General features: G+C 38.0%; 1 protein-coding gene across 1 annotated transcript; it reads right to left on the reverse strand.

Annotated features, from left to right (window-relative positions):
• Positions 1-162: 162 nt before the first annotated feature.
• Positions 163-11785, reverse strand: LOC146462193 (clathrin interactor 1-like). Its single transcript, XM_085085745.1, has 9 exons — positions 11617-11785; positions 11301-11502; positions 9985-10123; positions 8377-8508; positions 7363-7495; positions 4998-5374; positions 2749-2885; positions 1310-1606; positions 163-709 (listed from the first exon to the last, which is right to left on the reverse strand). The coding sequence occupies exons 1-9, from the start codon at positions 11646-11648 to the stop codon at positions 305-307; spliced, it is 1854 nt and encodes a 617-aa protein (XP_084941871.1). The 5' UTR covers positions 11649-11785; the 3' UTR covers positions 163-304.

An 11785-nucleotide genomic window follows, 5' to 3' on the forward strand; every position in this document is an offset into this window, starting at 1 on the left:
TAAAACGCTGCTGACTTAGGGCTGTTAATTTCAACATCCCTTCCAACAATGCCTTTCTCTAATTGACCACATTATTTTATCAATTTGATCTCCTGGTCTTGCCACTGTCCCATAAGCTTTACATTATCACCTTTTGGGCCAGCCAAAACTAGAATAACAAATTGCATTCTGTTACTTTCAATTTTGAATCTGAATTTCGCTTTTCACTCTGCAAAATTAATATTTTAATAAAAAGTGGTTCAAGAACAGTGGAAGGCAAGCTCAAACTCAACAAGAATACAATGACTATGATGATCAGTTTACATCAACTAATGCCCTTAAATGTTGCATATCCACTGCTTCCAAAGCTTTGAACTTGTCCTATTTGCCTGGGCTGCATTATACCACTTGGCATTCCTTTGTGAGCCATCATTGGTGGCATGTTAGAAGACATGCTCATCTGCCCCATATTTGTACTGAGCATGTTTATTTGCGGTGACACACCCATCATGGGAACACCCATATTCATTGGTGGAGCTGCCCCCATAGAATACATACTTTGTTGTGGCATACCATAGATGCCCATTGTGGCAGGTGGCATTTGCTGTTGGTTTGAATACAATTCATTCATGCTTGGTTGAGCTGGTTTGTCTTTATGGCTCATTGGACTCAAGTTGTCAAGACTGATATCAACTGGACTGTTGGACCAGGTTGTTGATTTGACAGATTTCTGTAAGTGAACACGAAAGTAACCAGTTATGGTGACTGTGTACTCACTCTTAACTGCTAACTTCAAAACAATTAAAATGTTTGGAATAAACTTGTAAACAAATGCAAAACCAATGTAGCTGTTCAGTAGACTCAAGTCATCTTTGACACAATGTAAAATTGACTTAAACACCAATTGAAAATTACTTCCTTTGCAATTGGAAACTGCTGTAGTGTATTCTTTGAACTTCTGTATATTTTTCTAAACAGTGTGGAACTTGTCAGTTGTTAAGATAGACACCAAAGGTTCTAGAAATTTCAATTCTAAAAACTAAAAAACTATCAGTCCAATACAACAAAACATGAACTTTTCGTCCTTCCTCTACATTGCATAAACTAAAGTGACTAGGAAATTACATCTCCCTACCCCAAACCAACTTAAAACCACAGGAAAGATTTATTACACTAATAGTAACCAAGTCTTGAGTTGTACACCTTCAATGCAACAGCAGAACAGGATGTTTTGTGTGCCCAACCTCGGAGTGCAGTGTATCAGTGTTAATTTGCTGGTACTTACAGTATCATATAACAAAATAATAGTTTTTCACGTAGGTGTAGCTACCTGATGTAATGGAGTGCTATCTGCCACTAATCCTGTCTTTCCAATAGATGCCGGCGGCTTTGGTGGTGTCAAGGTCATGGCCTGTTGACTTGTTCGAGGTTGAACTAACAGTTGAGAGTTTAAAAATTGTCCTTGCATTCCTCCAGACATAAACTGACTATTAAGTCCAGCAGGCTGGGCAGACTGAAGATGACCTGAGAATACATCACTCTGTGGTTGAAGGGTTGAATTTACTGGTAACTGGGATTGAAAGGAAGACAGGTTCTGGTTTGATGTCAGAGTAAAACTTGGTGCAGCCTAAAATGTTGAACAGAAAGACACCTCTAAAACATTTCAGTAAAACACATTGCCTCACAATAAGGAGGAAACCTATAAAAGCATGATAATGGGGAAAACATATAGCTTCTTGAAAGGCGAAGGTCATTCGAAAAGTGCACTATTCTTCTTTCTCCTACACAAAGTAAATACAAAGATAATACACTACAAGTTATACAGCTGTAGCTGTATTTTTGTCATTCAAAAAGAACCACTTATTACAATTAAGTAAACAATTAAAAAGTTTCATAAATCACATTGTTGGATTAAATTGACAGGTTAAAGGACAGCATCTAATCAATAAATGGGAAAAATTACAAATTTTGGAATGATCGCCTTTCAGAAGATGTTGTGCCTTGTTTTCTAAATAGACACAATTTCCACTTTGATCGCAAAACAAAGTGCAAAGCAACAGATAAAACATAAAACCAACATTTCCTGATGGAACTGAAAACCAAACTGCAAACAATTTGGCAAATCTGAGCCAAGACAACACTGATTTAAAAAAGCACTATACAGATGGTTATACCATGGGCCCTTGAACAATAATTATTATTGCTCTAGATGCCATGCTTCCTGGAAATTGGATTAAATTACCCCCAATTAGCAACTCAATCCAGGATTAAATTCCTTAATCCTAGAATAACTTATCATGCGATGAAAGGGAGTTCCTGAAGCATATTGATCAATATTATTCACTATCACAATATCACTCCTATTAATTTCATGCCATGAAAATCCAAATTCCCAGGCTGCAGCAATGAAATTAATTCCGCGCTTATAGTGAAATCCATAAGCCTCCTTTTGGTATGAAGGGTCATATATTTTTACAACTAGTTGCTATCTTCATCCTCAGTGCTCATTTGAAATGCTCCAACCCTTCAAGGATTTTCTCCACAATTCATTCATTGGAATACTCATTCACCCCAGAAAGAACACATTTATCTATCTCAGTTTATGAGTTTGCACATGTAATGCATCATTTAATAAGCATCTCAAAGACTCAGACTGTCACAGATTCCAGCCATCAATGATCATGATTTACTGGTCAGCTTAGGTCTCTATGTACCACCAGTTTGTAGATAACAACCAACAAAACAAGTCCAGTTTCCGCGCCTTATTACCTGTTGAGGTTGCATCACAGTATTGCTTTCAAAAGCACTGAAGAATGTATCATCCTTTGCATGGCTTTGAGGGGGGCTTGTAGATCGGAATGCTGCAAAGTCCCCAAATTCATCACTGTCCGCAAGCAATCCCCGTTCTAAATTCACAGAAAAATAATCATCATTAATTTCACTGCCAAATTAAAGTAATTTAATTAGCAGTTATGTAATAACAACATGTCACAGAAAGATGTAGTACATGTACATTACATAGAAAGTCTGCAACAGAAGATGTATTGGAGGGACACAGCAGAGGTATGTAGAAGGACAGAGTCTCAACATGAATGAACACTCAAAGACCAACAGCAGGGAAGAAACATGGCAGAGTTAAGTGCACAATACATGTTCCACCAGCTGTGAGGTTAGCACCTGCAAACACCACACTCTTGCTTCACTCTCCAAAAGTACTGATATTTTCATTCAATAATGAAGGTCCAACAGGTTCTACTGAAGCCTCAAATTATTTTAGTACTTGGAGTCATACCACTCCTTTCACAATAAAATTTTCCACTTAGCATAGTTTTCCACAGCCTGCGAACAGCAGACGTATTTCCAGTCGTACCTCCGAAAAATAACGTCTGTGATCTCAAGCTCTGAAACGATTTCCGTGACCTCATTTCTTTTCTCCTTTACCCGACCAATGAAATTGAGTGATAGAAAGATGTTATTGATAACATGCGAAAAATCACGACGACTGACAACTGCTTCAGAAGCGGCATAAGTAGCCATGAGTGCGGAAACGCCAAAAAAAGTTACCCCGGCCGAAGGAGATTGTTTTGTGTAAGGATAAAATTCCCAGTCGGAAGGAGAAAGTGAAGATCTTTGGCAAGAGTGAACTGGAGATTGGTGCGTTAATTCATCGCTCACTTGGTGTCGATTTGTCTGTTTACGTTGGCAGCGAGAACCTCGCGATATGTCGCTTGTGTTATAACATGTTGAATGCCTACAGCAAGGCCTTAAAAAAAATCAACCAGATCGTCGATGGTATCAAGCAGAAATTTGAAAATAACGGCGACAACACGGTAAATGATGTTTTCCGATGTTGATTTGCTTTTAACAAATAGTTTAAGTGATGATTTGAACCAGAATTCTGTAACTTCTGTAATTTTCATCGCAAACGTGCCCAAATTTACTGTGAGTGATCGCTTTGAACAAACACGGAGTGTCTTCAAATTTTACATGCGAGTTTGCACGCACGCAAAAAAAAAAACTGAAAGGTTTTTGCCTCGAATAGCAAATGTATCGTTTATTTCAATAAAATGTTTTGTTGGAAAAGCTTTTTGTTGATTTCTGTGTCTTTGTGAATTCACATATCCGTTTGAGAAGCGACAGATGCGTAATCAAGGACAATTTGCATAAGCGGGTTGAAATCAACATGCCGTGAATGTTAGCAATTTTTGCGTTCAAATGTGTTTTTCGGTAACCATTTTATTTTATGTCAGAAAACATTTGTTTAATCATTCCAGTTTAATGTGCAGCCTTAATTAATTTTGGAAGCCAACAATATTTATTTATCTACTGCACATTTTGGAGAGTTAAACCGCTCTCCCCATCTTCCGCCATTTTGATTTTCTCGCGGACATCGAGATCCCCACGTAAAGCCCACGCGTGTTAGCTCCACAAACAGAGGAGCCAAATTCTGATTGGTGAAGAGCTATTGACGTCATGGAAATCATTACGGATTTTTCGGAGGTACAACCGGAAATACATCTGCTGTTCGCAGGCGAAGTTTTCCACCAACCCTTCAATTATATTCAACATCTCTTTTGTTTCAACAAAAGAAGCTGAAATCATTCTGACTAGTTCCCCGCTATCCCCGCTAGTTTCGCTAGTTTTCCCTGTGACATTACAATGCCCTGAGAGATTGCATAAAGCCCAATTTTAGGCATCAACCACATGAGAAAATACATGTAAGATTGCTGCAGTTAAAATTGGGCCGGATCCCTAGATTACAGAAATTACAACTTTCTTCTTCACATTAATCTTAATCTATCAACACATCTTGTAAAATTACATGTACCTTTTCACATATCAGTTGCAACAAACATTCACAACATTTTGGGCAAAACTTTGGAAGGAAATTGTTATTTGCAGTGGCAAGGAATCAAAAAGAAATAAAAAAGTTAACAACACAGTGACTTGTACCTCACTTACTATACCTCACGGATTATATCATCCATGAGGTACAAATGGGTCAGGATGTTTCTTACCATTGCTGTTTTGTAATCCAGAGATGCTTCCTCCCTCAGGGGGTGCAGAAGCAAAATCTGCGAAGAAGTCATCATTCTGCGTTGGAACAGCTGGGGGAGCAGGAGCCTGAAAGGAATCAGGTGGGCCTAACAGCAAGTCCACCAAGTCTGCACTACCAGCTTGAGATGTAGACGTAACATTTGCACTAGCTTTTGGTGGTTGTGCAGAAGAATCTTCATGTATAATTTCTGATTTGCCATAATTTGCTGCTGCTCCAAGGTCAATAGTCTTTGTAGGTCTAGATGAGAGTTTTGGTGTTGGATTTCTAGAAGAGCCTGCACTACTCAAGCTATCCTTGTCTTTTTCTTCAGAGGCTTCTTCTGCCTCCTCTTCCTCACTGTGGACAGGATTAAAACAGTTACCTGATGTATGTGCTCTTTGCTTTCTAACTGATGGTTAGTCAACACACATTCACAAATAACCTTATTTTTTTCTATAGGTCAATACTCTTTCCTTCTCACCCTTAAAAAAGATGAATGTTTCTCTGTACTGTTTCATAGTGAACCAATACACATTTATACATGTACACTAATACACTAAACAGAATCCACATCCTGTGCATTTCATTTTAATTTTGCAAATATTTAGAGGTATTGGAAAGGTTGTTTCTCATGTATGCATGGTGAGCACATGAACGAAGCAACTGTCTCAGCACACCATTACAATAAACATGCATGCAAATTTTCAGTGCTAAAGGTTTGTGAAACTGTCTGAACTTACCTTAGCCTCCCACGCAGTCGTTTTAGGGGACTCACATTACATCCTCCCCACAAACGCCTGCTTACCCAAGCGCCACATTCCTTTCCCATTGTTTTACTCCCCAACCACCCTAGCCAATCAAAATCGAGACATTGTCTAATGATATCAAATCAAATTGCTGGTTTAATAGAATGGCCGCTTCCGTTTCCCGCGAGCTTTGTACACTCTCTGGTACAGTCTTGAGAGATGGGGGAGTTAAGTTGGAATATATACATTTTTTCACTTCTGGAATGGCTGGTCATGCTTGAAACACCAAACCAAATGTCTAATGTGAATGGAAGCACTTCTTGTGCGACGTTTTGACACCGTTATCTGCTGGGAGAGTCAAAATCTTCGAGAAAGTGTAATCGATCTTCCCCACCTGATCGAGTTGACAGTCCGTGAAGATTTCACCTCTTACGGGTGCGGAAACTCTGGAGCAAATTTGTTTGTTTGTACGAAGTGCTACGAGAGACTAACTCGATTCAAGAAAGCAAAGAAGAATGTGGAAGGTATCAAGGGGAGATCTGCAGTATTTATCAGTCCATTAAAGACTATTAAACAGAAAGTTAAACCACAAAGAACAGATCAACTTGTGGTCCTTGTGGAAAATGTCGCACATGCCCCCGAACAAATTGCAACAACAAAGCGAGTTTCAACTGCAAAAATCTTTAAAGTTTACCGACATATCGGGTAATATTTCGGTTTCCTCCACACCGACAAGGTCGACAAGCTTGAAGGCAAAGCTTAATAAATATTAAAGCGACTGTGCGTAACCAGTCGGCAAATTGACGAAAATATCGCTATGTCCCATCCTGAATTCTTTGATTGCAGTCAGTTGTGATGGGCATTTAAACGAGAAATTTTGAATGGTGCTCAAAGCTCACGTAAGCTCGGTCAAGTTCTGTCTCCGCCGTGATGTTTTTCACTGTTCCCACGAGAGGCGTTCTGAGGTCAAGGTCAACCTTCCAGATTTTAGAAGGTCCACTGTGATTGGCTTAGCAGTGGAAAGGAATGTGGCGCTTGGGTAATCAGGCGTTTGTGGGGAGGAGGTAATACGAGTCCTCTAAAAATGACTGCATGGGAGGCTAAACTTACCTTTGACACCAAATAAAATTTAGCATGTAGTAAAGTTTCCTATTTTATCCCTATTCCTTCACTCATGCATTACCTTGAACTTTTATTGTTAGTTCCTTTGAAGGTTTACATTTGTGTTTTTGGTAAAGCTCAAGTATTGTTTCAACAAAGGGATTCCTCAGTGCCTGGTCTTGAAATTTCTCCATATGTTGAGCAACCGGCGACTGCAATCATTCTCTCTGTGAGGAATGTTTCAGTTTTGTGATTCTTGCACGAGTCTATTATCAAGAATCAAGTAAACTTTGAGTAAATCAAGACTTGACTCTTGATAATCTTGTACCCTAATGCAAGTAAGGTGGAAAATCCGGTAAAATCAATCATGTTCTCCAATCTGTCAATAGTTTATCTATTTTTTTATTTACTTTATTCTATCTGACTGGTCAATGGCGTGATGCATGGTCTGCACGTCATCCAAATTAACCTCAAAATGTTAATGAATCATTTATTTACCTTTCTTTATCTTTGAACTCTCCATAGGACCCTGCTCGCTCCCTCCATTCTCTTATTTTACTCTTTCGTGCTGCTTTTCCATTAAATTCATCAAACTGATCTGTTCCTCGTGGTTCAGAATCATAACGGTCACCTATTAGAAACAACAGCCTCAGTGATATGTGCTAATTAAACAAGCATGAGGTTTATTATAGGGGAAAAAATGTTGGAGACAATGTTGTGCCACTGACAGTAATGACACAAATGCTGGATCAGAGAAATAACTCTGCAGTGTATGTTGTAGTGCTAAGTGAACCCACAAATTGCAGAGTTAATTTTCTTATCAATCAAAAAATTAATAATGTTGATTGAGTTCAATACATTTTTGGCTAAAGGCCATGACAACTCTGTAACATGGTGCAGAGAAGGCAAGAAATTTATTTTATTGCAAATGGATTGCAGAGTTTTATCTTCCATTAACTCATTAATCCCTGTACTGGCACCAGAGCCGCAGACTTTCTTGGAAATGTTTAAGCACTACTGGGAATCTGGTTCACAGATGTAAACAAAGGCTTATCTCAAGTAAAGCTTTTTGTCCGTTTTTCGGCATATTATTTTTCAATGATAAAATGTTGACACTATGCAATCTTTTTACACAAACACAAGCCCTTGTGGATGGGTTAAATTCACTGATGTTTTAAAAATTTATACTTGGGCATGTTAATAAGCACAATGATTATTCGTCAATGCGTAAGAAGAAAAGACGTGGTGACCATAAACAAAACCAGTCTGACACTGTGAAATATAAGTTGGAGGAAATAATTGCAATTTTTCACAATGACAATGTTTGCCTACAACTACCAGAATCCTCTTCGTTTTTTCTCTTTTATTTAAATTTTGTAATCCCAGTGAGTTTTTAGATAACAATGTCCCTAATTTGCAAGAGAAAACAACAAACTGTCAAAGGATTCTGGTAGTAATAGTAAATGCTGCCATTGTGAAAAAGGCCTATTAGAGACAAAAAGAAAATCATACTATAACTTCTTGAAAAATCCTCGCTGGACACTCCTTTGTACTTGTCACGATTTTTCTTGGATCGTTTTCGTTCTTGTTTTAACCTGTCATCATCTTGTACCAGCTCGACAAGGTCTTTTACTTTGTGGCGAACTGGATTGAACATAACAAGAAAATAACCAGTTAGATAAAATACATGACCAAGATAAGAACTGATTGACTTCTATCCTTTCTTTTGCTAATGTGTATACATTTTGCACATCTCAGGATGGTCCGAGACCACCGTTTATGACTATGTGGGCAAAGAAGGGAGTAACCATGCAAGCTTCAATTGAGGATCCTTCAAAATAAAGCTTATCTATTTCTTTTTTTGGAAGTAGGTGCCTTTTTCCTCTTCTCTTATCGTCGCTTCAGTCATGGCCATTGGCTTTTAACTGTAAACCTGTATTTCTTTGGGAAAGTCAGAGTAGACTTTGGCATCAATTTCATCCTTAACTATTGATGCCTGTCTGAAGATGTGTTCATGATCTGGATACCCTAAAAAACGAGCAAGCCCTTGTGGAGTTTCACTTTGAGATGGATGACTCAGACCATGACATTGATGATGATGGACAAAACCAGTTTGAAGTGGAAAGCCTTACATTCTAATTAGCCTTCTGAAATAGAACTGAGAGCAAAGTCTGATCTTGTTTTGTTATGTTTTGGTTACAGCCAAGGAAGCTAAAGTTAGAGTTTCAAATTTGGTCTTGTAGTGAAATGAAGTACGTTTTGTCAGCAGCTTGTTTCAAAACACTTATAAGCCCACCCAAAACCCCTTACAAAATTCTACAAGCCCAGGGCTAATGACCGGGATATGACAGTAGGTACTTACAAATACAATTTGGTAGTGATTTGAAAAATAGCTTCCTAAATAAAGAAGTTATATAAGGAAAAACCCTTTACTCTCGAGCACAATATGGATGAAACAGCCTGATTGCAGCACTAAACAAAGTACAGAATCGTTTTTCATTTCAAACTTAAACCAAATCCATCTCGAAACTGTGCATGACATAGGTGCAAAAACGTTAGCTGTTATGCGCCATGAGAGTATTTCTTAGCTTCCATTTTGGTATTGTATGACCTACACTGTAGACGATTACTGAATGATCATGCATGTCACATGCCATCTTTTTTTTTTTTTACAAATAAATTGATGAATTACAGACTTTTTTTAACTGTTTGAAAGTAACAGCTAACCAAAATATTGACATCCCTTAGACCTTCTAAATCCAAAAGTAATGGGGGCTGTTACTTTCAGAATAATTCTACAGTGCCTCGGCCTGCACTGGATAAATGTACTGGCTTACTCTTTTAACAGGTAATATAACCATTTAAATGGTTGTGCTAAAGCATTAAATAGATACAAATTTTTATAAACGTTTCAGCAAACAGTTTAAACATTTTCTCTAACGCATTAAATGGATGCTGATTTTATTTTTAAGCGGTTAAGCAAACCATTTAAACATTTTCTCTGAAGCATAAAATGGATACTTGTTTCAGAAAAACATAGAGCATAACCATTTAATGCTTTCAAGAAACTGTTTAAACAGATTTAAACAAATACTAAATATACTTTAATCATGGACATACTGTTTACTCCTTGGTCTTTCCCAAACTCATCAAAATGGCTAAAATTTTCCAACTGTCTCAAGTCATAAATGTGGTCCCGGGTGTTTGTTACCACTCGCTCAGACCCATTCTTGACGAGGTAGGTGAGAAGAAGCAAAGACTGAAACAAAGACAAACAAAATGGTCTTCCAGTAAACAATTTGAAAAAAAAAAAACAACAACAACAACAACAGCAAACATGGATAAACAAAAAGAAAGACACTGGTTAAACTCCTGTCCACACTTACAGTGGTTACTTTGTGTTCCAAAATTTTAACAAACTGTACATATTTTAGATTGCTACATTCAATGTTTGTTCAGAGCAGCCTTAGAAGACTATTTTTTAAAAAGTTTGCATTCACTGATTTACTATCAGTAGCCATGATTAGAGCAGTGATAGGACAGTGTATGCATCATACCTAAGTAATATTGGACAGCACACACCATTGCATGTACTGTAATAGGTCAGTTACACATGTAGTTGCATGTGTTTCGTAAATAAAACAGTTGTTTCTACATTCTTTGAAATGTCAAACTAGCACTTTGTTTGTCACAGCCATTTGTTCTCTTGGAAATTGTAATGGTTATGATTAATACGTAACAGGACTTACTGTCATCCAATTCAGACTGTAATCATACTCGTGATGAAACATGTAATCTCACAAGATTACAGACTGAATTGGACTCCACTCCAGCCTATTAGCAATTGGTCAGTGTTCAAGTTCCTGTCAAGGGAAACTGTACAATGTTTCGAGCTGAAATAAGGACCATTGCAGTTATAAACACAACTTAGCAGGTTAGAACAGAACTCAAACCTATAAACCCAAGCAGTTCTCTGCCATCTGTGCTATCCAATTAGAAGGAGCTGGTCATCTTGTGAGTTTGAAATATACCCATCATGGATGAACATGTCAATTTTCACATATTTCATGTCAAAGTTTTTAATCTACACAAACCGACAACACAACTGTAAGGGCAGGATTCCAACAACTGTTGTTCACAGCAATTACAGAAGAGGACCGAGTTAAGTTTGGAACATAGAGAGTTTAATTTGGCTAGATTGGAAAACATAATTCCGAGAACATGTTTTTTTCTTTACACATAAAACGTGATCGTCTCGATTTTTCCGTGAATGCGAAACAATTTCTTGCATTATTCGTGACGCCTGCACAGTATTATTACACGATTGATATTTGTAGAGGGGTATATATCGGGGGCATGGAATGTCACCAGTGCAGCCTGCTTACTACATCGCTTTTCTGTTGATCATGAAAAAAAAATTACAAATGTGTTCAAACCTTGTAGATTCTCCTCCAATTCTTTCTGTTTTCGTGAAGCATTCTTTTCCACAGCATTGACATTACCTCCGGAAAATGCTCGTACGTGTACGTATACCTAGCAATTTCTGCCATAATAGTGCCGTGAGGACCCCAAGTGTCGTCATTCGTGGCTTCCCTGACTTTAGCTTCAATCTCTGTGTAATTCATGACCACATTGGTCCTGTCAAACGAAAAGAAATCAGCAACGTTTGCTTACGTGAGTCAACTAAGGTAATATGAAAAAATCGTCCCAGCGCTAGCGCTGTACAGATTTCTCATCAGAGTAAAAACTTACACTTTATCCTGTAATTCCCGAATTTTCCACATAATGGATTCTTGTATTTTTATTTGCCGCTATAAAAATTCAACTCATTTGTCTAACAAAACCGATGAAGACGGATTCTTCTTATCCCTTCCTTCTCCGTCTTCAAGATGGCGTCTCCGGTCTCCTTGAAGTCCCCTGA

Source organism: Pavona decussata, unplaced genomic scaffold (genome assembly GCF_977016875.1).
Source record: "Pavona decussata unplaced genomic scaffold, jaPavDecu1.1 SCAFFOLD_190, whole genome shotgun sequence".
Lineage (NCBI taxonomy): Eukaryota > Metazoa > Cnidaria > Anthozoa > Scleractinia > Agariciidae > Pavona > Pavona decussata.